Source organism: Hippocampus comes, unplaced genomic scaffold, assembly GCF_001891065.2.
Source record: "Hippocampus comes isolate QL1 unplaced genomic scaffold, H_comes_QL1_v1.1 scaffold39, whole genome shotgun sequence".
In the NCBI taxonomy this organism is placed as follows: Eukaryota; Metazoa; Chordata; class Actinopteri; order Syngnathiformes; family Syngnathidae; genus Hippocampus; species Hippocampus comes.
Window position 1 is genome coordinate 506,047 of NW_017842054.1, and position 25,909 is coordinate 531,955.

Consider the following 25,909-nt stretch of genomic DNA (forward strand, 5'->3'; position numbering starts at 1 on the left):
GGATTTTTTTTTTTTTTAATCCATCGTAAAAAAAAAAACAGCCCCCCCAAACGACATTTTAGGCTCAGATGAAAAATATGAACTGGAAAAAAATTGGCCACGGGACTGAATGTCAATGTAGTATGACCTAAAATGTGAGAAACAAGAAGAGTTTTTGGGTTGTCGATTGAAAACGACAAGAAGGAATGATGGAACGGAGCCACACATGAACGCCAGCCAGCATTTGCTCTCGTCCTCCTGGTGTGTGAACCGTTGGTCGCTCAGGTGCTGCCTCGAAAAACGTCGTCCCTCCAACGGGCCTCCCCCAGAAACTTTTGAGGCAAACGGAATGCATATTTCACAACTTTGTTTTTGCACTTGAGTATTCAAAACAGCTGCAGCCTTAACGTGACATTGAAATACAGACACTTTGTACAGGAAATGGTCCCCCCTCTTTCACAAGTCAACCCATGCAGTTTTATACACATGTGACACTTGACAGTCCTCCCATCGAAGCTTTTTTTTTTTTTTTTTTAAAGACACAAAAGGAAAAGAAAGTTTTGCTTGTTACTGGAAATGTTTTTTTCCACAAACAGCTGAAAGATCTCAGCAAACCGGCACACACCTGCAGATACTTTCCAACCATGTAACAGCGATTCAGCTGATCGGCGCAATTTAGAAAAAACAAAAACATGCATGGTAGGTTAATGGAACACTGTAAATTGTCCCTAGGGGTGATTATGAGCGCAAATAGTTGTTTGTCTACATGTGTGTCCTGTGATTGGCTGCCAACCAGTTCAGGGTGTACCCCGCCTGCTGCTTGAAGACAGTTGGGATAGGCTCCAGCACGCCCGCGACCCTCGTCAGGGTAAGCGGACGATTTTTTTGGGGGGGGGGTGGCTTTTAACTTCCTGTTTTATAATATTTGGATACCGATGTTGTTTTGTAGCCATTTTAAGGTTAATTTGTGTTAAAGAAGCCGCTGGGCGTTTCTGTTCAGCCCCGCCTGCTCCGTCCCTCTTTTCTGTTTGTATGGCGTGGTTTCATGTTGTGTCCAAATGTACGTTGTTGTGTTCAAGAGGTCGACGAAGATTTTGTAGCAGTTTTCTCCACACGGATCCACTTTAAGGTCTTAAACCACTTTCCGAATTGCTTCTCATTTTATAAAATCAGTTGTTGCACGGAGAAGCTTTGCAACCCAGAAGTGTTACGCTGTGATGAGATGTCATGCAGAAATTGAAGGGAAAAAAAGGATGCATATATTTTTTTTTTTTTGGTCTCAAGGTTTCACTTTCAATTCCCCAGCCTTTTTTTTTCTTTTTTCTAAGTAAAACAGTTGAAGTGAATATTCGGTACTCGTACGTTTTTCATTTGTTTCTAATTCTCCTTGTTGTCTGGTTAGTTATTTTGTTTGTAAAGAGAAAACAAAGCAATTTTTATTTATTTTTTAATATTTTGTGGATGTTTTATGTATTTTATATTTGTTCAAACGTCAATTGTACTGTCAATAAAACAAGAGCCATCCACTTTTCGGTGTTAGGCTTGCCTTCTTTTGAATTGTGCAAATGCTGACTCTCACTGTGGGTCTTACTTTTTTCTTTTCAAGGGACTTGTACGTCAATCATTTGGGATGTTTTTGTAAGATTAAATACACAATTAAGATGAGGGGGAAAAAACAAATACAGTCAATGACTGTTATAAAAAAAAGATGAAAATATTTTTTCCGACATCATGCACCAGATGTGAGTGAGCATGAGAACCCGAAGAGGCAACCACATGACTTTTTTGAGATGCCAAATACTTTCGGAACGACAATTCAAATTTGAAACCGTTGTACCACAAGCTTGAAATTGTCTAATGACAACGATCACAGCAGTGTCATGCAAACATGCCCCCACCCACCCCCGTGGGTGCGCAGCAGCAATCATTTCGGATGTTACGATGTTTTGTAGAAGTGTGCCAGAACTACAGTACAGGCAGCTAAAAAAAAAAGACAAGTTACAATGAGATTCAGCCTCGAGACTAAGACTAATTGATTTGGGAAAACGGCAAAATCAATCCAAAGTATTATGACTAAACTTAGTTGACCCTAGCGGTGAGAAGCAGATGTCTTCTAAATAAAGAAAACATTCACTGCGAGTGGATCACATTTTATTACCACTGTTGAACGACCACATTTACTTTGACTTCATCCAAGGACATAAGACGTGGAAGCGTGGCGGCGGTCAGCCAGGGGGCCACTTCATGCCGCGGCCACCCAGGACGTGAACGTGGATGTGGTAGACCGACTGGCCGCCGTCGGGACCGTCGTTGATGACGATCCTGTAGCCTTTGGCCAGGCCCGCCTCCGCAGCGCATTTCTTGGCCACGATCAGCAAGTGGCCCAGGAGCTGCCAGGGGAGGAGGGGGACGGGGTCCACGTGGTCAAAACAACAACACAAGCATTCCACCTTGTCATACATGCGCTAAAGTTAATCCTTACTGCAGCATCGGCGTCCTCCGCTTTGGACAGCTGAATGATTGGCTTCTTGGGGACCACCAGGAGGTGAGTGGGCGCTTGGGGGGAGATATCGGGGAAGGCCACGCACTGTAACAGAAGAAATAGACACTAGGAATAAATATGGAGTGTTTACAAACCACTAACAAAACAAATCTAAACATGCCAAAATAATAGACCAAGGAAATACAATTAGAATTTTCCACCAAATGGGGGAGGGGGTGTACGATATGACAAAAACAGCATTATCTGAAAACGTTTAACAAATAAAAGTAAATGTTTAAAAATTATGGTAAAATAGAATTAGTATGATTTTTTTTTAAAACTACATATTGTCCAAAACAAACGTGGGGGGGGGGCTAAAATATGAACTGATAAAAATGTTTGGTAAAACAGTAAGCGCTTTGTTACAGCTGCAGCTGTTGTGAAAGCACTATATAAATCAGGATGTATTGTATTGTAGTTACAAATTAGACCCCGAACAAGTAAGATAAAATATGAACTTGGCTGACTTTGATCTTCATGTTTGTGAAAATGTTCAATATAGGCACACAGGGCGTGTGTGTTCTGCTTGGTAAGCCACATTTTAGCCAGAGATCTGACCCAATATTGGTAACGTGTGTTGCGGAACGGGTAGGCTCATTTATGACATGGGAACTTGATGATTTGGGTTGTGGAAGTGGAGGAAGACTTTTGTGTGCGTGTGTGTGTGTGTGTGTGTGTGTGTGTGCAGAAGCTGCAGGAAGTTAGCATTAGCATTCTCTGAGCCTGTGCCTCGTTGCAGTATAAAAGTGCCTCGGGTGCGCCTTGGGCTCACTCAAAAAAGCCTACCTGATCGTCCTCGTAGATGAGTTTTGCAGGGATTTCCTTGCGTATGATTTTTCCAAATATCGTGTCTCCGCCAGATTGGGCCACCTGAGCTTTCGCTGTTTCATCAGCCATGTTGGCTCGGGCGCAAACTGACGCGCACTGACGTACGGATTGGGACGTGAGGGAGCCCGCTGACAGCGGTGAAACGTCACCGGAAGGTCTGCTCTGATTGGTCCGTAACACTCTGAAGGCGGAAGAGTCAAGATGGGCACTCGCGTGAAGGTGAGCGGCAAACATTAACACAGTTGAATAAAACGTGATTGTTTTCGACCATACTCAATACCAAAATGAAATGGTCATGTTTAATTCAGCTAACACGCATGCTTGATGTTTGTGCAGGTGTTACGCGTCTTCAAGTCGCTGCACAGAACGAGGATGGCTGTATTCAAAGATGACGAGAGAGCACTGGCAGGTCTTGCTGCTCCAAGTCTGTTTGGCTGGAGTTGTTCATGCTCCCCGGTTCACATTCCACCTTTCAGTTCCCAAGATCTCTATCAATCCAAATTATTATCTCGCTCTAGTTCAGACTTTTTCGAATCGCATCATCATCCGTGGGAGTTGAGCCTGTCAGTTTTGACAGAGGGAAGGCGTGGAAAGTACAGATACTGTACCTGTTTCCAAATGTAGGGAATGCAAGTTAAAGAGTCGTCAGAAAAAAAGTACAGTACAGATACCTGAAAAAATCGACTTAAGTACAGTAATTGAGGATTGTTGTACAGATACCTGAAAAAAATCGACTTAAGTACAGTAATTGAGGATTGTTTCATAGTTTGTTTACTGACCACAGATGTTTGACATCATGCTTTGAATAATGCGGAGCCAATGTAAATAAAGCTCTGCGTATCCAATTGCTAACTTTTGTTCTTTCGGACAGCTGCAAAATTAAAAATCAACGAGGAGTTCCGTAAAAACAAACATGAATCGTCACAAGAAAACATTGAGAAGGTGAAGTGCCTAAAGTCAAATTGCCACTCTGTTGGAGGAGTTTTGAGACCATTGAAAACTTGTTCTGGTGTTGCAGATGATCAAAATGGGCTCAGATGTGGAAACAGTCCTACGAGAAGGCGTACTTCAAATGGAGCATGTTGGCACAGAGAGACTCTGTGAGTCCCTGTTTTCACAAACAATTGTCACACGTCAAACATTAACAGAGTCTCTGCATTGCCGAAGATGTTCCTGATTATTTTTATTTGAATTTTTCCTCACAGTGCTTCGACCCAGGGAGGATCTTCTATTAGAAAACGTTCCCTATTGTGATCAGCCCAGGAAAAAATCATGACAGAGCATCTGATGGATGACCCAACAAGGAAAGAGACTCGTGTTGAGAGACTTCTGATCATCCATCCATCTGTCACATTTCATTTGGATTAAGATCTGCCAAACAAGGTTATGGCTACTACATGGAAAGTTGCAATTTCATTTGTCATGTGCAATTAAATGATATTCAATTGTTAGTTTTTCAATATTGATTCTTTTTCTCCGCCTTAGCATACAACTTGCAGAACAGTTGGCATAATCAAGCATCGGACTAAAACAGTGGATGAAGAAAAATTTCCAATATATACGTTGGGAAAAAATTTTTTTTTTTTTTAATGAGCAAAAGGCAAAACCCATTCATTTAAAAAACATTTTAAATATTAGCCTCCAAATCTAGAAACATAAACAAATATATATTACTGTAATAGTTTGAGCTAAAATATTATTTCTCATTCACCCTGTGTTCTTTTTGTAATATCTCTGCTAATATGTAAACATAAGCCCTGTATGACATAAGTAAGGGCTGATTTGTTGATGCAGGAAGTGACGTTTGTTTGTTTTCCTTGATAGACCTTATTACACATTTCATAGATCCTGGCGTAAATCACGCACTGATAAGTGTTTCCCAGCGAAAACCAAACAGTAGTGGAGGCAACGTAAGATGGCTGCCCTCTGGCTTCACCCACGAGGGACCTGTTGCTAGTCTCATATATGTCCGTGGTACCCACACGGAGCATACATTTGTACCGAATGACTCACTTTAGAACTACTTATTAATAACAATCTTTATTGAACAAGTCAGGATACAATTCCCAGTAAACAGAAAACAAAACGAACACGTTATTAATACAACACATGCACATATTACAAACATTTAAAGCAGCCAGGGGATTTTTAAACAAAAATTTCAAATAAGGAGCATATAGTCAAAGTCTTTACAGCTTTCTTATTTTTGGAATCCATAATACAGTAGGATGCAGTTCTTTATGACCCGTGGGAGGTTCGCACAGAACGCGTCATCAGTATGCGCACGTTGCTGTGACAACCCTTCTGCGGGGCGTCATGTTGCTGTTTAGCCGTGACATGTTAGCTTTCGACCGATGATGGCAAAAACATGGTATGGAATGGTAGTTTATTTACACGAGCTCGTTTTGTGGTTCTTACGATACAACAGATTGGACATAAAGTGACGCGACGTTTCTTTGTGTCACGCTTAGCAGCGCGGACAAGTTGTGGGACTTGGCCGCCGCCGAGGTCCAGAGTCGGGAGAGAAGCGCAGGAGAGGACGCCGGTGCTGGAGCAGAACCAGGCGGGGAGAGGACCGTCTTTCTCATGGGAAGCAAGGCTGGGGTATGTCTGGGGGAGGGGGGGTGGTCTTACTTTACATTTATTAGAACCTAGTTTGTTTTCTCTTCGGCTAAATGCGACATGTTTCTCTTTCGTCACGACAGGGCAAAACGTCTATTCTGCTCCGATGCCTGGACAGGCGAGTAAATCAATACACTTGTTTTGGACACATTTGATTCGAGATGCTGCTAAGGCTAAAGTGTTGTGTACACACACCAGGGATGAACCAGCAAAGCCCACTCTGGCTCTGGAGTACACATTCGGCAGGAGAGCCACAGGCCACAACACGGTGTGTACAAAAAAACCCAAAACCCAAATAATACATTACAAAACATCTTTATTCATAGAGCGCTTTCGCAACAGATTAAATACAGTGCTAATATGCCCGCCTCGTGGCTGTCAAATCTGAACGAGCTACTGTATCGCATGGAAACCTGACGTTCCATTTCTCCCCGTTATTCTACTGTGACTGTGTCCAATGACACTTCATGTGTCCAGCCCAAAGACATCGCCCACCTGTGGGAGCTGGGAGGCGGCACTTCCTTGTCAGATCTGGTGCAGATTCCCATCACTGCTGCCAGCATTAGGTAATTCAGGTGTACAACGGACAGCTAAAATCTACCTGCGTTGATTTGTTCATTCGTCTTTGCCCCGCAGGTCCCTGTCCGTGGTCTTGGTGTTGGATCTGTCTGCTCCAGCCGCCCTGTGGGCCACCATGGAGACCTTGCTACAGGTGGCGCAGGCCCGCGTGGAGCAAGCCGCTTCTCAGGCACGACTTGTCAACAAGAGCCGAGCGGGGTCCAAGCACTCGGCGTCCTTGGCCTTCGCCGCGCGCGTCCTGCCCAAAGACTTCCCTGTAAGTCCACACATCTTGCAATATGATGCATCACACCCATCACACACACCCATCATGATGATTGATGATTGAACAGGACCGAGAGCTGATTAGCCCCTTTCCAGTTCCTCTGCTCATCATCGGCAGCAAATATGACCTTTTTCAGGTAAAGTAGACACACACGCACGTACACATACACTCAAAATTGTATTCATAAAAATGTTATTAGGAAACAAGTCACATAAAAATTCTTTTAAAAAAGCATGTGCCTTTGCAGGAATTGGCGTCGGACAAGAGGAAAGTGGTTTGCAAGACGTTGCGTTTTGTTGCCCACTACCACGCCGCCTCGCTGATTGTAAGATGAACTGTCACATCCGCAACTTCACGTTCACACCGCTGTCGTGCTTCATTTCTTCTTCTTTGCTGCTTGTTATTGGTTGTCAGTTCAGCAGCATCAAGTCGGAGAGCCTCATGTCCAAGACCAAAAGCTTCTTCTCCCATCTGGCCTTCAACGTGGACACAGGGTGAACGCGGCACGCAGAACCATCTTGGCCCGATGCTAAGATAGCACCACACCACTCGACCGTCCAGTTAGGTTGGCGCAAAATAAGGAATTACAAGCCAAGTTGCAACTAAAATAAAGCCGCAAAAATGCAATTTGAACGTGGATTCATATTGTCCGCACATGCCTATGTATATACTATGTGTGTGTGTGTGTGTGTGTGTGTGTGTGTGTGTGTGTGTGTGTGTGTGTGTGTGTGTGTGTGTGTGTGTGTGTGTGTGTGTGTGTGTGTGTGTGTGTGTGTGTGTGTGTGTGTGTGTGTGTGTGTGTGTGTGTGTGTGTGTGTGTGTGTGTGTGTGTGTGTGTGTGTGTGTGTGTGTGTGTGTGTGTGTGTGTGTGTGTGTGTGTGTATATATATATATATGTGTGTGTGTGAATGATAAAGCAAAAAGATTACTTGAGAAAAATAAGGCTCGAGACAACAGTGAATTTGTTCAGCGCCGAAAACATTTTTGCTGAGGTGTCATCTCTGTAGTACTAAATGACAACAAATAAACAGTTGTCTAAAAATCTCAACTTTATTATTTTCTGATTGAGTTTCTTGTGCCGTTCGTTTGTAGGAGAACGCTGTCGTGTGACTCCAGCAAGCCCCTCCTCATTCCAGCAGGTTCCGACTCTCTCAGCCAAATCGGTGAGCCCGGCGCCCTCTGGCGGCCACGCACCTCAACATCGGCACCCCGGAGCGCTGTGCTCGCGACATTTGTACGGTTTGACCTGGAAAATGTGGTAGGCTCTCCTCCCGCGACGGACGTGGACATGACTTCCCTGCACGCCAAGAACCCCAAAGACCTCTGGAAGAAAGTCTTTGAGCGCGTCTTCCCTCCAGAGGTCAGCTTTCAATCTGCGTCATATCGCCGGCCATATTTTGATCCCGTTTCATTTTGACGCGTGCAGAACACCGGCGAGAAGAAAGAAGTCAAGGATCCGGCCAAGGACCCGCAGTACACCGAGCTGCAGATTGACGCCATGCGGGCGCAGAAAGACCAGGTCACGACACACATGGCGACAGTTTGCCTTATCGCATTGAAATGTCAAAAAAAAAAAAAAAAAGGAAAATCAATCCTTAAGTGAAGAAAGCACTCCTACAATTGCTGAAATGTACGAACAAATATGATCACGGTGAGGCTCGACCTTGTGGTTTCCACTCGGGAGTCACGTGACGCTGACCTTTTGACTTCCGCTCACCCGGTCGTGTCGTTGGATGAAGTCCGTGACCAAGACTGGCAATGAACAAACATGATCGCGGTGAGGCTTGACCTCGTGGTGACGCTGACCTTTTGACTTCCGCTCGCCCGGTTGTGTCGTTGGATGAAGTCCGTGACCAAGACTGGCAAAATTCAACCCGGCTTCAGTTGCGCAATAGTAGTAAAAGTAAAATCATCAACCTAAAATAAAAAATATCAACCCGAAATAAAAAATAAATCGTCCATCCGTCTGTTCTCTCCACCCCGAAATGAGAATTCATATGGAATAGAACTCTTGAAATGAACATCACTTGCACAGTCAAATAGAAAATTAACCAAATCTATTCCGAGTAGGATTCAGTCCAGCTAATATCACAATCACAAGCATAACATCATTTGTAAAATAAATTTAAAAAAAAAAGAGACATGCAACAGTTAGTCGATAAATCGGCATCTCATCGATCAAATTAACCGCCAACTCTTTTGGTTATCGATTCATCTTTGGGAGACCTTGTCCAACGTAAACTTATCCAAATTTCAGCCTTAACAGTAAACATTTGTTGTTCGGGCCTTCCCGTGTGACGTCATTTTGTTAGTCGGGACAATCCCCTCCGGTGGACTTTACGAGGTTTTAAAAACGTTTTCTGTCTGCAGGAGTTGGAGGACTACAAGAAGGAGGCAGCAAAGTCCTGGAAAGGCCTCCAGCTGGACACGTAGCCAGACGGACCGTATCACCGCATTTCCCCAAGAGAAAATGCGCTCGGCATATTTTGTGTTGTTACTGAGGAAAAAAAAAAAAGGAAAATGTTGCTACACGTTGCTATTGATCATGTTGTATCTTGAAAAGACGGACACGGGGCGCTTTGTCGGCTTTTGCTCCTCCCTCGATGGCAAAGCAGCGAGCATCTCCGTCTCGATTTCAATCCACGTAGCGATCCCACCCGTTGCCTTGTGTATGACCAATGGATTGGCTCTCGGCACTCGGTTGCAATGAGAAGCCACGTGGACACGCTTGGACAAATCAGAATGTCAACGGACCAGTGGTAAAAAGCCGCCTTTCCGGCGGACCGATCCCATCAGCCGCTCAATTGCGGTCGGCTGAAAAGAGCAAAACAATTTGCTTTGAGTGAACGGGGGAAACGGACGGACGGACGGATGGCTCCAACGAGGTTTGCAGCGGCTGCCGGCCCCGAAAGGAAGGAAGGAAGGAAGGAAGGCCGGCGTTTTCTTTCCCGGGTAAAGAGTTTGTATTTGCCTGCGACTGGTTGACGCGAAAGGCATCGCCGCCGAAGACGCGTTGTAGTTTAAACCACGAACTCTAGTTTAAAACCCTAAATGTCAACCCTAACCCTAGTATGAAAGCCTAGCCCTAGTTTAAACGCCGTACTTTGAAACACTAACCCGTTTCAAACCCAAATTTTAAAAGCTTAACTCCAGTTCAAAACCCGAATTTTAAATCCCCGAGTTCGAAACCCTACTCTCAAACTCTTCTAAGGCTAATTTAAAACCCTACTTTGAAAGCCTAACTCTAGTTTAAAACCCCAAATTGAAACCCTATCCCAATTGAAAAATGGCCTGGTGACCGACGAAATGTGCACGGAGCGCTTCTCGCGGACTTCTTGGTACAACGTGGCCAGAAAACAACGTGGCGACATGACTACGGAGAAGCCAATGGATTTAATTGTCGAGTGGCAACATCCACACATGAGGCGCTCTGTTGTTTTGGGCTCAATCCAGTGATGACAAGCGGACAGGCGGGGGCATCGTACATGGACGCACAGACACCAAAGAAGTCCACGGAGCTCATGTTGCTTTGAGCGCATCCGGCCACCGACCGAGATGGCGCGTGGAAAAAGAGCGCAACTCTTTTTGCGGGCGTCAGTGGAGCACCAGTCTGTCTCGGATCCTGAAGCTGACGATGCCCAGCAGCAGGAGGGCGGGCAGGAAGGAGTACAGCAGCACGAAGTCCAGCGTGTAGCGCGACGCGGCGCCCGGGTAGCCTCGGTCCACGATTTGGTCTCCCTCCGTGATCAGGCAGCGTCCCGCCAGAGGACCCGACTGGTCTGCGGACAACCGGGCGGTGCCGCTTGACGCGCACGCGAGCAAAACTCCCACAACGCCCCAAATGTCAAAACGGTTGCTTACTGCACGTGAAGCGAAGCCCGTGGAACTCGGTGACGATGAGCAGCTCGCAGCTGTACTTCTGGAACGTCAGGTAGCTCAGCCACTGGAACACCGTCGGCATCTGCGCCGTGCTTCTGTTCACACAGAAAAAAAACGGTTCTTGCGGGAGGCCCTTGCGGGAGGCCCTTGCGGTCCCCGCCAGCAGACAGGAGTCCCCACGTGCCATCAAAATGCGCCCCCTGGTGACGGAAAATAGCACGGGCCCCAACAGACCCATGACTGGGAAACGTGCAAGATGCCGCGTACGCCAACGACAACATTAGGGGAAAAACCTGTCACCAAACTAAAAAAACCAAAACACAGCCCACATGCACACCCGCCGCCCACAACCTCGAGCCTTAAAAACCCGAAGCAAAGGGATCAACCGTAGGAATCCGGAGCCCAGGAGGATCCCGGCGATGTTGAGCAGGGCCACTCCGGTGTTGACCATGTTGGGGTCCTGGACCACCCCAAGCAGGACCACCGTCAGCAGCTCGCCTGCAAGACGCACAACGAGGTGACGAGGCGCTCGGGGCGAGGGGCGAGCGGCCGCGCGCCCACCTGTGATGTGAGGGACCATCACGGCCGCGGTGAAGCAGGCGAAGCGCCACGTCTCAGCGTGCATCCCCACCGTCCTGAAAGGGAAAAAGGGATTGGCTCAACAACAAAACATGTCATGACCTCGCGTCCGTCTGCGCGTCGGGAGCGTGTGGAGCGAGCGGCGCGGCGGCGTACCAGTAGAGGAAGGAGGCGAAGAGCAGCACGCTGACGGCGCTGAAGGGCAGGATGTGGAAGACGTAGGCCAGGAACATCTGCCACTTGCCGTACAAGCCATCTTGGCTCTCCTGGTCGCCGATGGCTCGCAAGGCGGGAACTGCGGCGCCGCGGCAGATCCGCAAGAAAGCGCCCGTCTCAATACGGCGCGGCGACGACATTCGCGCCCTCGTCGTTACCGAGCACCGCCAACGCGCGACCGCAAACGTGGCGTGCGAAATGATTCGGCGATACTCACACAACGCTGTGTTGTTTCGATACAGGGCGGCCATTTTGATTTCTGACTATTTCTCACTTGGTCGTAGCCCCACGAAACGTACGACTATATATTGGCGTTTGGGGGTTTTTTTTGTTCATGATAAATACAGAGCAGTGAGTCAAGTTGAAACGAGCGTCTATAAATACGTTAAAGGTCATTGTCATCTGCCTTCCTTTTCGTGCCACTTGTCTATCCAGCGGCAGTAACGATCGACAAGCAACCAAGAACACGGTCGCGCGATCGGACGCCGGCGCGACTCACATAGGGCCACGGCGTTGAGCATTCCGGTGTAGGGCGAGGCGCCGACGCATTGGTAGATGATGCCGATGCGGTCCTGCACGGCGCCTTTTGCCACGTCGGCGTCCAAACGCATCACGAAGAAGGCCACGAAGAGGCCGTAGATCAAGTTCTGAGACACACGCATCAAGACCCCCATTCGGTCTCTCGACAGGTTGCGCATGGTCCGCCTGGGGAGAATCAAAATCAAATTCAACAAATCATCATCATAACATCGGGCACTTTCAAGTATTGAGGCTCCCTCACAGTCAATCTTTTCCCCATTATTCTAGAATGGACATTTTTTCTTGGTCACATTGAAATTGTGTTGAAAATTGCATGAGAATGTTTCGCTGACATGTTCAAAAGGCAAAGCAGTCTGAGTGTGTATGTGTGTGTGCATGTGTGTGTGTGAGACCTAAGGAGCACGTCCAGCTTGGCAGCGCCCGCGGGCGACTCTTTGCTCTTGAAGGGGACGGCGGCCTTGCGGCGGGCGCGCAGGCTCTGCTGCGTCCTGGCCAGCATGCGCTCGAAGATGGCCGACTTCCGGTAGGAGCGGGTGACGTCGTGCATGCGGCCGAAGGTGGCCGCCTCGCGCTCGCCGCTGCGCGTGTCCACCGACGTCAAGTCCACTGTTGCGCGAGGGACGGCGCGTGAGCGAGCGTGCGCTTGTCTCGCCCGTGCGAGCGAGTGCGCGCACACGGGACCAGTACCGTAGATGTCGAAGGGGTTGCAGTATTCCGGACACTCGTACCCGCATTGGCCAAAGAAGTCCACCATCTCGTCGGGTCGGCCGCAGAAAACTAACTCACCGCGGCTCATCAAGGCGATGCTGCTGAACACCTGCAAACACACACACACACACACACACACAATAAAACAACCAAGAAAATGACCTTCTCCAAGGTCATTTTCTTCATTTTCAAACAAGATGAAATCATAGTTCCATACTTGGAATGTATTTTTGTTTTGTTTTTGAAAAGTAGCGTCCCATAGTGTAATGCGATCACCACCACGCCCGGCCGGGTATATTCATCGATGGGGCGGGGATACAGCGAGCGATCCGGATATGGACGGGCCGTTCGGGAAATTCCCGCCAGTCCCCATGTATTCTACTCTGTACGTGTTTTGTTTTGATTCCTATTCTTTTGTCTGTGAGCCATGAAAGTCGAGCAGCAATTCCAGAATTCTACTCATACGAGCGGGGGCGCGGCGTCCGTTGTCTCGGTGTGTTTCTTTTACCGTGAAGAGTTCGGAGCGAGGCTGGTGGATGGTGACGATGACGATGCGGTTCCTGCGGGCCAGCTGGGCCAGCAGCATCACGATCTGATTGGCCGTCATGCTGTCCAGGCCCGTGGTGGGCTCGTCCAGCAGGATGACCCCTGCCCGTGACGATGACACGACGCGCCGGCTTGAAACTTGAAAAGTTGCCTGCCCGGGTGCAGATAAGCGCCCACTTATGTGGGACTTCGTTAGTCTAATGAAGACAATTAAAAGATTGGCTCTCAAGCTGCAAATTAAACGGAGATTAATTCATTTTCTGCTTGATTGCAGAGGAAGCCAACGGGAACCCCTCACGGGCGTGCGTGCGCTCACTCTCATCCTGAACGATGAGGACGAGGGCCTTCGTTCTCAGCGGAGTTGCGCAGACCCGATAAAGCGAATCCGGAGCGCTTTTGCCCTCGTGCTCATCGTGCTTCGATGACAGCAAATGTTACTTTCTCCTTCATCTTTCTTGTCGGCGTTCGCGGTGAGGTGGTGCGGACTTACGGGGGTCCTGAAGGAGCTGGCTCGCGATGGAGACCCTCCTCCTCTCGCCTGCGGAGATTCCCGGGAACACGCGGCCGCCGATCACGCTGCGGGCCACGTGACTCAGGCTCAGCTCGGCCATCGCTGCCGACACCTCGAATCGAATTACAGCTTATATTGATCGAGCGCCTTTTGGGTGGCTTCAGAATGAAATCGAGGATCATTCTGTTTCATAGTCTGTCGAAGGTCGCGATGTCATCGTTATTTTCATAACTGGAAATAACTCATACATGATGAAGTTGGGCAATGTAAATATGACACATTGTGTTCTCTGCTTTTCTTCTGTTGTACAAAATAGTCCTTTTTGTGGAGCGTCATATTTTATGATGGGTGTGGTTTCCTTCACAATTCCCGCTCCTTTGAAACGTTCCGTTTAGAAAGATACAGGAGATTGTCTTTTTTCGCAATGAAGCACTTAGCGTTGGTGAGTTGATGAGCATTTCTCCTACCAAGCACATCGTGTCCCTCTTTGGAAAACGCGCCCTTGTTTGCTCCCACCTTGTTTTGGATGCCTTTGGCCGAGTGCTTTCTGAGCGCCAGCTGCGCCGTGTAGGTCAAAGTCTCCTCCACGGTCAGAAAACTCAGCAGGTTGTCGCTCTGGTATAAGAAACCAAACCAAGAGAGTGTTTTTTGTGTGTTCTTGTTCTCTGTGGACATACGGTCAATAAAAGGGTGACTCTCCTGTGGTGATCAATGTCACTGTAGGTGCCAGGGGGGAAACCGCCGATGCACGGTGAAGATGTTTACGTCACGACGACGACACGTGGATGCGTGAAAACCGTCGAGACAAGCTGACAACTACGTTGACTCATGGTGAAGACATACGGCGAAGACTGTTGACCAGGTTATGACGCATGCGGAAACCGAGGCCTGGAATGGGTCGTCGGCTCATTCCAGGAGCTCGGTTCAAAAAGTGCTCGAGGCGTTTGTTTTAGGCCTCGAGTAGCCACAGGTTGACACGTACGAGTCAAGCTAACCGCAGCTACAATTGTTCGCGCTCTGGACAACGTGGAAATTAGGCCAACTTCAAAGTAAAACTTAGCTTAGCTCACGTGTGGACATCAAATGCCGTGGCTCGCTTTTATTTTGAAGTTGTTCTCGGCAGCGTGTCGCGACATCACGGCTGACTGAGTCAGTCGCTAATTAAGCCCGCAAAAAAAAAAAAAAAAAAAAAAAAAAAAAAGAAACAAAAAAGACGAAGCGAGACGTTGAGTTCGATGGCGTTTAGCGCGAGCGATGCTAGCATCGCTCAAGTGAGTGGCGCGAAATGACTCCGCACACGTTGATGCTGACACCTTGACACGTTTGCCCTTCCCACCGATCGCTTTATCATAAACCAGGCTGACTCAGGTGTTGTTTTCGCCAGCCAAAACCGAGAGAGGAAAATAGCGTGCTGATATGCACAGTTTAATATACACAAATTCATCCAAATTTGAGATTATGCAATCGAATATCCGAATACCAAAATAATCGCCGGCTGCAGCCCTTGTGAAAAGTGCAAATTGCTTCATTGCCGGGTACGTCCTGGTGAAAATTGTGTGCAGCTGCAAGGTAAATATCAACGTTGCAACATGGGGAGGACTGGAGTGATGCACGTGCAGAAACTCGACGACGCCGATGCGCACTTGACAATTACACACACGCGCGGGCCTGCCTCAATTAACACGCGGTCCAATCGCATTCCTCGGCAGAGTCTCTCATGTGAATGACTTTGATATCAGGTGCTCATATCGACTCCTCATCTGCGGCTTAGCAGCCAAAGTTAATGACAAGCTTTAAAGTGGACGGACAAACGTGAGCGCGAGCGTTATCAGCCAGCCGGGAGATAATTTAAAAGGGGCTGTTTTAAGCCAGTGTTTTTAATTCGGGTCTTGGATACACTCGAGCACCTCTGGCTGATGGATTCGGAGCATGAGGAGGCTATGGAGGAGCAAAAAAAAAAAAAAAGTTCACCCACGTACTGACCAACTTTCTTCCTGGAGTTTGCGAAGCCAAATAGTAACAGTCTGTCACGTTGCGTGTGTCACCTGCAGCACGTATGAGAAGCAGTCCTGGAACTCTTCTCTCGCCAGTTTGGTGCCGTTGACGAAGACTTCGCCCGACAGGCTTCCGGAGTTGCCGATCCTTCCCGAGATGGCGTCCAACAACGTGGTCTTTCCGGAACCTGTGCGACACGCAAACGCACGAGCCAAATTATGACACGATGTGGCTTCTGGGGCAAGTGCGAATTGATTTTTTCCCCCATCGAGCTTTTAGGAGTCAGCGAATTCTGACCAGCAACAAATTGCGCCGGGGCCCGAGCTGGCAGCCCACCTGAGTTTCCCAGGATGCCCATAATCTGCCCGCTGTCCACGTGGAAGGAGACATCGTTGAGGATCTGCCGAGTCCGTCGCTTCGTGTAGGAGGGCAAGTCCCACCAGGGGCCAACGCGCTCGCTGCAAGGAAACAAAAGTGCTCCTCACACCTCAAATCCCCCGCCGAGGCCGAACAACAAAATGGTTGCCACTTAAAGGTCAGAGAAGTGGAGTTAAGACTCAAGACCTCAGATAGGGACTTGTTTTTTGTTTTTTTGAGCCTGATGCCAACTCCAATTTGGCACAAAAAAATATTCTGATGTCCGATTAATGTAAAAAATACGGAATGAGTAAAAAAAATAAAATAAATGGATACATTTAGCTCCAGACCATGAATGTATGCAGTACATAAATCACATAAGGGAACGTATTTTGGTTCCGAGTACCAACCGTGGCTGTGTGGCATTTTCTTTCTTTTGGTGTTTTCCTAAACAGGCGCTTACGTGCGCCGTTGTGGGCGTGAACACGGCCGACCAGCTTCCCGGCCAAGGGAGACGGCTCCTCTCGCTCCCAGAAACTGCGCGAAAACCAAGATCCGCACAAGCGCGCGCGCGCCGTCGACAAAACTAGAACGCGTATGGTCAAATGACTGAGGAAACACGATTTTTTTGCACGATGCCCCTCTTCTGCACCATTGCTTTCTTTGCCACGAAGGGATGACTTCAAAATGTAAAACAGAGAGGACTTTCTCACGTCAAAACATCCTTGTTGACTGGTGACAGAGTTGCAGTGGAAACCAATGACGCGCAGGACAGAGACAGCGTCGGCTGAAGCCGGGAGCCAATTTTAAGACGAAAAATGCACACCGAGGATACATCTCAAACTTATCAGATGCATACCCACACATATGACGTCTTCGCGGGCCCGTGAGAGGTCTGAAAAGGATGTGAGTGATTTACAGCCAAAAACGTTCCGTCAGGTAAGCGTGCGTGTCTTTTATTTGCCGCCCACATATGATCCGGACAAGATTTCCGGTTTCATGAGAGCGTAAGCTCGTATTGGCGTTTCAAGACTCCTGCCAATTATTATCACTTAGCAAAGGCCTAATATCGGCAAATCTAAGTGGCCGCTGAGCCCGAGTTGGACAAGCAAAAAAAGGTGGAAACCTCTCCCCGCGGCAGGTTTGAGACAACCGGGGCCGGCCTTCCAACCGGACCGCGGTTCCGCCTGCGCTCACCTGACCGCGTAGGTGATTTTGCTGGCACTGAGGCAGCACGCGGGCCCGGCCGCCTCGTCCACGCCGTCCCTCCCGGCCTCTGGCGCAAAGCGGAAGGACTCTGCGGCCCCGCCGGGACGCTCCTGCGGCGCCGAGTGCCGTCCGCTCATCTTCGACCCGCGTCCGCCCGTGCTGCAGCTCCCCCGCGCACTAACAGCACAGAGCCATAAACACGCTACGGGCTTATCGCGGGGAACTTTGCTCCGGGCTCGTATAAAACGGACGGGCAGGAGCGAGCGGCGCGTCCCGGAAGCCGCTGAGGTGACGGGACATCGCTTTGGAGAAGTTTCCCGCAGGGCAGAGGGCCAAATCCGGAGGAAGGACATCGGCAAGAAGGGGGGCGCGCAGGGGGCGCCCCGACCGTCGGACCGGACAAACATCAAGTTGCGTCATCATGGACCCAAACAGTAGCCTGACTCGGGCCAACGGACCCCCGCAGGTCAGTCGCCGACATCCTCCTTTCATGTTTGTTTTGTGGCCATTTCAGGTCAGTTAACCGCTGCGCGGAGTTGACTCAGTCAGGGTAGTTTGGGTTCGCGAACTCCAATGTAGTTTGGGAGCAGACGAGGAGTCAGCTCGGACGAGCTGACGTTTTCATTTCAAATGAATGCCTCCGCCAAGCCAATCGCACTTGGAGGACAGAAAACGGTTGCTCGAAAAAAAAATCGGATTTGATGTTTGTAAATCACTCGTGATCTTTTTTCATGAAATCCTTTTCCTCGTTTCTTGGCAAAGGCTGCACAAATGTTCAAATGAAAATGTGGATTTCTACGGCATGGATGGAGTCCGTCTGAAAAAGGCGAATAAATACATTCGCTCCTCAACGCGCGCTGCCTCTTAGCATGTTCCACGACGTCGCGACGAGCGTCTTGGGCCACAGCACGAGGCGCCACCTGTCGTAACATTTTGGAAGCGTGCGTTGTCGCGTGTATCGCCGGAAGAATTTGGAAATGGAATATTGAGCTCGTAACAAGAAAAGAATCCAAGTCAGGACGACATTCGGAGATGTTTTGCTGCGGCCGTCCGATCCCAATCGGAGCGCAGGAAAGTCCCGACGTCGCCGAGGACCAAATGTCAAAGCGTACGCTCGGATTGCTTCGCAGCCGCACGCGGACACCGGGCCGTTCTCGTCGGAGGAGGACAGCGGCCTCTACTTCACGTACGGCGGTGACCGCAACCAGCTGGAAGTCAACAACCTGCACTACGAGGTGACCGCTTCAACGTGGCCTCGCCGCACGAGCGCACGCGTGCGGCCTCCGCCCGGGCCTCCGAGCCAGTGAGTGTGCGTTGATCCCAGGTGGACGCGGCGGCGCAGATTCCCTGGTACGAGAGGCTGTCCGAGTTCAAGCTGCCCTGGGAGGTGAAAGGCCACAAGCGGACGGCCATCGACAAACTCAGCCTGCGCGTCCGCAGCGGGCAGATGCTGGCCGTCATTGGGAGCTCGGGTAAAACTCAAAATAGACACGAAACTGGGGCGACAAACTTCCAAAAACATTCGAAACTTTTACAAGTTCCCAACAGAGAAATCAATCAATAAATCAAAGTAGGTTTCTAAAATGACAAGAAGATGATGATGTTGATCGCAGGACCTGATATGGGGAGAAAAAGGCAATTTGTTGGGGGGTTTCCAGGCATTTCCACGGGGGCTGGCTTCACTTCTGTTGGGAGCGTATTCCATTCGTGCGCAGCAGAGCAGCTCAATGCCGCTTCACCATCTTTGCTTTGAACTCTGGGCTCCACCTACTGACGCGAGTCTGCAGAGCTCTCCCGCGTTTATCTGCATTTCTTTCATGGATTCGAGACCCAAACATACAGTGATTCATAGATCGGCATCCCAATTTCTCTTCTGCGGCTGACTGGGAGCCAACGTAAAGCCTCGAGGACCCCGCGGGGCAAAACGTTCCGATCACTTTGGTCCGCAGCGTTTGTACACGAGTACGACCATCGCCACTCCTCCTGACAGAAATCCTTGTGGTTGCGCCGGCGCAGGCTGCGGCAAAACCTCGCTGCTGGACATCATCACGTGTCGCGACGAGGGCGGCGGCGTGACATCCGGCCAGATTCTGATCAACGGTCGCCCCAACACGGCTCAGCTGGTAAAGAAGAGCATCGCGCACGTGCGCCAGGACGACCGCCTCCTTCCTCACCTCACCGTGCGCGAGACCCTCGCCTTTGTGGCCAAACTCAGGCTGCCCACGCACTTCACGCAGGCCCAGCGTGACCAGAGGGTAACGCAGAGTCGACCGACTGGCCCCTGTGTTTTTGCTTGTGTGAATGAAGCTGTGTAGTTTGTCTCGGAAACTCGATCCCGTTTGACATCCGGGACAGACCAGAAAGAAGGTTCGGTGTCAGAAACCGATTCCGGAACGGGTCAATCTGGTAGCCTTGACAACTTTCGACAATTGTCCATCCAAATCCGACTCGGTCGAGCAGTGTGTGCGGTCCGTAAAACAGGCTCCAGAGTTCTCAGTCCGGTACCCTTGACACCCGTGGACTATGGTCCATCTAAGTCAGACCAGGTAAGGTCGAGCGTGTAGCTTCTGAAACCGATTCCGGAGCTGTGAGTCTGATACCCCTGGCAAACTTGGGACAATGGTCCATTCAAGTCCGACTTAGTTGAGTAGTGAAGGTCCTAAAAGCGGCCTCAGAGTAGTTTGTCTGGTAGTCTTGAGAACTTGTGACAATCGTCCATCCCGGGAGTAGTTGGTGAGGTTCCAAAAATCTGCTCTGATAGCCTTGACTTCTGACAATGGTGGATCCAAGCCCAAATCTGACCGGGTCAGGTGGATGTCAAGGGATCTCAAAAGTTTCAGATGAAGTGCCCTCCACAAAAGGTCCATTCCGCTCTGACCAGGTTGTGGCCATGTTTCCTCTCAGGTGGACGATGTCATCGCTGAGCTGCGACTGAGACAGTGTGCTCACACCAGGGTGGGAAATGACTACGTAAGGGGGGTGTCCGGAGGGGAGCGGAGGCGGGTCAGCATTGCAGTCCAACTCCTCTGGAACCCGGGTAAGAACCTCCCCCCGTACCCCTCCTTCCTTCCCGGACCTGGCTCAGCTACTAGACCGATCCCCAAAGCAAGCATTTACGTTTCCAGGTATCTTGATTCTGGACGAGCCCACATCAGGTCTGGACAGCTTCACGGCCCACAATCTGGTCATCACGCTGTCCCGCCTGGCCAAGGGGAACCGTCTGGTTCTGCTGTCGGTCCACCAGCCTCGCTCAGACATCTTCCGGCTCTTTGACCTGGTGGTCTTACTGTCCTCGGGCTCGGCCGTGTACTGCGGTGCCGCCCGGGACATGGTACCGTACTTCACGGCGCTGGGCCACCCCTGCCCGCGCTACTGCAACCCGTCTGACTTCTACGGTAGGACCTTGAGGCTTCTCTGCCCCGTAACCGCATACAACATCACTGACAAGCTCCTTGCGTTCGCACGCCAGTGGACCTGATCAGCATAGACCGCCGTAGTCCGGAGCAAGAGGCCCAGTGTCTGGAGCGGGTCCGGGTGTTGGCGGAGCAATTTTCGGAAAAGGTCCGGGACACCGATGACCACATGTGGAACGGCGGGACGGGCGTGGCGCACTCTGAGAGGTTGCTTTGTACTTAGCGTGTTAGCATTTTATCAACCGCCATTAAAAAGAGCACCTGATGGCAGGGCAAGATGAAACATCCTTATCTTACAGCCGTAGCATGTTGTAACCTGCTTATCTTCTCATATGTCGGCATAGCAAATGTTCTCATTTTATATGACCTACGGACAGGACGAGAGTAAAGATCTTAAAACGAGTCAGGAGCCCAAAAGATCGGCCTTGGTGCTTTCCACATTGAAGTTACTATTTTTCGTCAACATTCTGCCCGCTGGCACCTGATCAACTCTCACGAGTATTCGAACACGACTAGAGGGCACCAAGTAAAATCCGGATGGATCTGCCTTTGCACCCTTGACCCAGGTTGCTATCTTGCTCGACAGTTATGTGTCAGCATTTCTTTAAAAACAGTAACCTGACCGAAAAACCCAGATTCATCTGATTTTCGTATGCAGGTCTTTGTATATCGGCATGCTAAACGGTTAGCATGTTAGTATTTGCTGAAAGCCACATATCGATCTGCCTTAATGATTTTGGTGCTATCTTGCGCCCGGTTAGCATCCCAAACGCTAAGATCGCAAATGTTAGCGCTCGATCAACAACCATAAGAAATAGTGGCCGACGACAGGGTGAGACGTCAAATCCTTGAGAGTCCGGGCCAGCGCTCGACTCCGTACCGTTATCTCGCAATGAGGTTGCTGTCTGGCCGCACGTTAGCGTGGCGGCGGCTGACACGCCGGCATCTCATCGACAACCGATAAGAGACGGCGTTTGCGGCAGCTCCCCGCCGCCCGTCGAGGCGCCAGAGGACCATGTCGTGGTCATCTCCAAGGGAAGGGACCGACCGCCGGGACGGCTCCGGCAGTTTTCCATCCTCATTAGGTGAGAGCAGGAAAGAGGCGGCAAAGCAGAGAGACGCCTCGTGGCGCCAACCATCTCCTCCTCCGCCAGGCGCCACATGTACAATGACTACCGAGACCTGGTCACCCTGCTGGTCCACGGCCTGGAGGCTCTGCTGATGTCCCTGCTGGTGGGCTTCCTGTACTATGGCGCCGGAGAGCAGCCTCTGTCCATTCAGGACACCGTGGCCCTGCTCTACATGATCGGAGCGCTCACGCCCTTCGCCGTGGTGCTGGACGTCATAGCAAAATGTGAGCGTCCTTTCGTATCAAACGCCCAATCGAGTTGATAGGTCAAGGTCATTCCTCATCCTCTAGCAAGTCATATCGGTTATCTAAGATGATGGACTTTACATGACACCCAATCACAAGATGGTAAAGTGCAGATAATCACTTGATTGAGCAGCCAGCAAGTCTCGAGACCAAGGTCCACCATCGACTCTGTAGAGGATTCATTTGGAACGCCGGCCAAGACTTCACACCGAGAATAATAACGGCTCAGCTATTAGATAGGTGCCGCTAACTGAAGTCTAACATGCCTCGACATCTGAGCAAATGTGATTTGCAGGTCACGCGGAGAGAGCCATGCTCTACCACGAGCTGGAAGATGGCATGTACTCGGTGACCTCCTACTTCTTTGCTAAGGTACAGCTCACAAAATCAGCACCGGGGTGCAGCCTTGACCCACAGTGGGTTAACCTGTTTGAAACATTGCATAATCCCAACCTCTAGGGCAGGGCTGTTAAACTCATTTTTGTCGTGGGCCACATTTTAGTGACCGTTTACCTTAAAGGGCCGTTATGACCGAAACCATCTAAAGGAGTCAAGAATGGCTGTTGATTCAATTCTTGTTGAAGTTCCTATCATGAGGGGTTTGGTAACAAGAAAATGCTTGGAATATCGCTCTTATTTATTAAATGTGAGAATTTAGACATTTTAGAAAGCATGATGGAAGTTGACATGTTAAATGTGATTTCGCGGGCCACATAAAATGATGTGGCGGGCCAGATTTGGCCCCCGCGCCTTGACTTTGAAAGCTATGCACTAGGGGATTTAGGGATTTATCCTGAATGACTCAGTAGTCCGCCGCGAATGAATGAGAATTGATTAAAAAGCGAACAAAACCCGCCGACTCCCCCCTGATATTTTGGGATGCAATGCTAACATGCGGCCATTTGGCAAGATAGCAACTTGGGTAGAGAGAGAAGCATTTTGCGCCCTGCAGAACTGAAAAGGAATCCAATTGTTTTGCTGTCGTTTGGCTTCGGCTGTCCAAACGCGTGCGCAGGTTCTGGGGGAGTTACCCGAGCACTGCGTGTTCACCCTGGTCTACGCTCTGCCAATCTACTGGCTGGCGGGCCTGAACGAGGCGCCGGACCGCTTCCTGCTCAACTTCCTGCTGGTGTGGCTGATGGTGTACTGCAGCCGCGCCATGGCGCTCTTCGTGGCCGCCGCGCTGCCCACTCTGCAGACCTCGGCCTTCATGGGCAACTCGCTCTTCACCGTCTTCTACCTGACCGGGGGCTTCGTCATCAGCCTGGAGAACATGTGGCTGGGTGAGCCGAGACGCAGAGTCGGGACCGTCCCGGTGGACGTTTGAAAATTGGTTTCCTACGTCTTGCAGTGGCGTCGTGGCTCTCTCACACCTCCTTCATGCGTTGGGGCTTCCAGGGGCTTCTGCTGGTGCAGTTCAGAGGAAACAAATACCCCGTCACCATCGGCAACTTCACCCTGAACGTGGACGGTATACACGTAAGTGCGACGGATCTACAAATGTACAAAGGAATAAATCATTCATTCAAATAAATCGTATCTTTTTGTGCGCACCTGTGCGTGTGTGTGGTCAGGTGGTGGAGGTGATGAACATGAACCAGTACCCTCTGTACTCGTGCTACCTGGTGCTGCTGGCCGTGTGCTTGGTCTTCATGGCGCTCTACTACATCTGCCTCAAATTCATCAAGCAGAAGTCCAGTCTCGACTGGTGAATGTGATTCATCGCAGCTCGCAAGGTTTTACATTTGGCAGATTTCGACGCCACGCAAGCCAGCTGTGGGAAATAATCACAAATTATGCTTTTCACAAAAACATGAAACTATGGTGGAAAAAGTGAAGCGATTACCTTTTTTTTGCCAGTCGAACCACATGTTGGCGTACCGCAGTCTGCCGCTCGATGGCAGCAGAGCACCGCAGTAACGTTGAAGTAAATCACGTTCGATTTTTGCATGTTTCATTTTGTATGGATGTAACGTTATTAGGCTTAACGGTGTATGAAGTCTGTGTGTGTGTGCATCAGTATCAAGTCACTGAAGGAAAAGGCCTTGAAGATAATTCATCCCAAAATAAAAATATTGTACTTGTAGACTGGATGTTTTATATGTGTACTGTATTTTTCGAGCACTTTAAAACAACCGCCGCTGATTACAAAGAATTCATGCAGTAAAACAATAAATTAGTAACAAAGACAGAAGAAAGTACAAAAACTAAAATTCACGCCGAGTTTTGACTTGGCGTGAATTTATTTCTCTTAACAATGGAATTCTTTTGTGATAGTTGGAAGTAGAATTACACTGGCCCACATTTTTTTTTTTAAATCAGAGATGCAAGTCAACTTTTCTGATGGTTTTGCACAGATTCCAAATCCTTGTACTTCCTCAAGCACATTTAAAAATCCTAATATGCATTACAGCGATACATTTTTTTACTGTTTGTGAAGGGTTAGGTTCAGCAACAGGTGGAATTTTTTTCTGCAACATCATAGCTATAAATTGGAAGGCATGAAAAAAAAATCCACATTATGCAAGCTTTAATAGGTCAATGCAAATATCTCTCAAAACCAATGTGCAAGAAAAAAGTAAATCGGCCTCAAACAGACGGTGAGGGACACATGAAGCCATCGCTGATGAAAATGGGCTGCTGACGAGTGGAATGACTGCATTTGCTGATCTGATTTGATTTTCAAAGCGTCAAGTTTTAGAGACTCAAACATCCAATTGTGGTAGACAGGGAAATACAATTGAGTTATTTGAAATGCTGAGTCATGAGGCACAGTAGCCCTCATATTTTACAAACCCTACGTGATTAGATTTAACCATCCAAATTATTTTGGATTGCTATATATATAGTTTTGTGTTTTATATATAGTTTTGTGTTTTGTGTTGCACAGCACTGATAACGCAACGCATGGATTCCGAACATTTATTAGCATAAATACTTCTGTACACGGTTACCACAGTCCTATTGATAGCAGAGGATAGTGGAACGCCACTCACATCATGTATGGATAAAAAAAAAAAAAATGGAAAAAAAAATCTGAATGGGGTCGGTCGGGGGGAAGTTGGGTCTTTATTCGTTGACGGGTTGAGTGTTGACTGTCCTCTCTTTCAGTTTGTCGGCGTAGAACTTGAACGACTCCTGCAGAAGAAGAAAGAGAGGTCGGCATGAAACCCAAAATGACACTCGGGTGCCGTTTTGGCCTTTGTGAAAGAGTGCGCCCTCCTGGGTGCGCTTAAATAGCTTGCACTCTCCAAACAGCTTGTCTCGTTTCATCTTTAAATCCCCATTAATACACAAAGAAGGGATTTGACGCACGCGCGCACACACGTAACGTCGACACACAGAGAAAGCCTCCTCTCGGTTAATTAATCGCTGTTTTGATCCACGCCAGGTGTTTTGTGTGTGTGTGTGTGCGTGCGTGCGCACACGCGTTTGTTTGGCTGGATAAAGGCTTTTATGGAAAGTACAGCAGTACCTTGACTGAAGAACTTAATTTGTTCTGTGAACAAAGGGCAAATCAACGTACCACACTGAAATCAACTGAAATAACATGAATCCACCACCCCATTTTTTCCAAGATTTTTTTTTTTCAGGGGGTGGGTGGGGGAAAAAAATTGCAGTTGCATCTCTGAGGCCCAGGTAGAGTAAAATTAAATAGCCAAGTAAAGTGAGGTTTGGGAAAATAGCATCCCCACACTACTTGACAGGCATGTGAATTGTCGGGAGTGAAGCGCCGCCGTCAGAAACGAAAATGCTTTTTATTCTC

At 49.0% G+C, this 25,909-nt stretch overlaps 5 protein-coding genes and 1 long non-coding RNA gene across 11 annotated transcripts in view; 3 read left to right on the plus strand and 3 right to left on the minus strand.

Moving 5' to 3' along the window:
• Positions 1-2,113: 2,113 nt before the first annotated feature.
• On the minus strand, positions 2,114-3,459 carry hint1 (histidine triad nucleotide binding protein 1). The gene is made up of 3 exons (XM_019860010.1): positions 3,308-3,459; positions 2,462-2,566; positions 2,114-2,369 (listed from the first exon to the last, which is right to left on the minus strand). The coding sequence occupies exons 1-3, from the start codon at positions 3,416-3,418 to the stop codon at positions 2,205-2,207; spliced, it is 381 nt and encodes a 126-aa protein (XP_019715569.1). The 5' UTR covers positions 3,419-3,459; the 3' UTR covers positions 2,114-2,204.
• A 19-nt stretch (positions 3,460-3,478) lies between these two features.
• Positions 3,479-4,800, plus strand: lyrm7 (LYR motif containing 7). Of its 2 annotated transcripts, none has more exons than XM_019860011.1 (5): positions 3,479-3,568; positions 3,686-3,758; positions 4,221-4,291; positions 4,368-4,449; positions 4,555-4,800. In XM_019860011.1, the coding sequence occupies exons 1-5, from the start codon at positions 3,551-3,553 to the stop codon at positions 4,623-4,625; spliced, it is 315 nt and encodes a 104-aa protein (XP_019715570.1). In that variant the 5' UTR covers positions 3,479-3,550; the 3' UTR covers positions 4,626-4,800. The 2 variants fall into 2 exon arrangements, with proteins under 2 accessions (XP_019715570.1, XP_019715571.1); XM_019860012.1 differs by having other exon boundaries at positions 4,387-4,449.
• A 791-nt stretch (positions 4,801-5,591) lies between these two features.
• dync2li1 (dynein, cytoplasmic 2, light intermediate chain 1) lies at positions 5,592-9,287 on the plus strand. 2 transcript variants are annotated; one of them, XM_019859935.1, is made up of 13 exons: positions 5,592-5,720; positions 5,824-5,953; positions 6,055-6,089; positions 6,170-6,239; positions 6,449-6,537; positions 6,608-6,806; positions 6,883-6,951; positions 7,063-7,140; positions 7,230-7,309; positions 7,908-7,978; positions 8,078-8,175; positions 8,242-8,334; positions 9,186-9,287. In XM_019859935.1, exons 1-13 carry the CDS (start codon positions 5,704-5,706, stop codon positions 9,246-9,248), a joined length of 1,092 nt encoding a protein of 363 aa, XP_019715494.1. In that variant the 5' UTR covers positions 5,592-5,703; the 3' UTR covers positions 9,249-9,287. The 2 variants fall into 2 exon arrangements, with proteins under 2 accessions (XP_019715494.1, XP_019715493.1); XM_019859934.1 differs by having other exon boundaries at positions 5,593-5,720; positions 5,821-5,953.
• A 1,120-nt stretch (positions 9,288-10,407) lies between these two features.
• abcg5 (ATP-binding cassette, sub-family G (WHITE), member 5) lies at positions 10,408-17,777 on the minus strand. Of its 2 annotated transcripts, none has more exons than XM_019860429.1 (14): positions 17,344-17,777; positions 16,126-16,247; positions 15,840-15,976; positions 14,311-14,409; positions 13,774-13,906; positions 13,246-13,385; positions 12,717-12,846; positions 12,422-12,635; positions 11,989-12,194; positions 11,430-11,568; positions 11,256-11,329; positions 11,081-11,192; positions 10,677-10,786; positions 10,408-10,594 (listed from the first exon to the last, which is right to left on the minus strand). In XM_019860429.1, exons 1-14 carry the CDS (start codon positions 17,760-17,762, stop codon positions 10,410-10,412), a joined length of 2,220 nt encoding a protein of 739 aa, XP_019715988.1. In that variant the 5' UTR covers positions 17,763-17,777; the 3' UTR covers positions 10,408-10,409. The 2 variants fall into 2 exon arrangements, with proteins under 2 accessions (XP_019715988.1, XP_019715987.1); XM_019860428.1 differs by having other exon boundaries at positions 10,677-10,789.
• abcg8 (ATP-binding cassette, sub-family G (WHITE), member 8) lies at positions 17,715-24,229 on the plus strand. Of its 3 annotated transcripts, XM_019860431.1 has the most exons (14): positions 17,715-17,821; positions 18,486-18,590; positions 18,680-18,827; positions 19,372-19,610; positions 20,260-20,392; positions 20,481-20,750; positions 20,825-20,975; positions 21,734-21,853; positions 21,923-22,122; positions 22,439-22,515; positions 23,159-23,426; positions 23,495-23,622; positions 23,718-23,879; positions 24,004-24,229. In XM_019860431.1, exons 1-13 carry the CDS (start codon positions 17,777-17,779, stop codon positions 23,853-23,855), a joined length of 2,022 nt encoding a protein of 673 aa, XP_019715990.1. In that variant the 5' UTR covers positions 17,715-17,776; the 3' UTR covers positions 23,856-23,879; positions 24,004-24,229. The 3 variants fall into 3 exon arrangements, with proteins under 3 accessions (XP_019715990.1, XP_019715989.1, XP_019715991.1); XM_019860430.1 differs by having other exon boundaries at positions 23,718-24,229; XM_019860432.1 differs by having other exon boundaries at positions 21,752-21,853; positions 23,718-24,229.
• Positions 24,230-25,051: 822 nt separating this feature from the next.
• Positions 25,052-25,909, minus strand: part of LOC109509955 (uncharacterized) — a 21,591-nt gene continuing 20,733 nt past the window's right edge. Inside the window, exon 2 of the long non-coding RNA XR_002167025.1 lies at positions 25,052-25,281. This is a non-coding gene — a long non-coding RNA (uncharacterized LOC109509955). The remainder of the gene's footprint in view (positions 25,282-25,909) is intronic.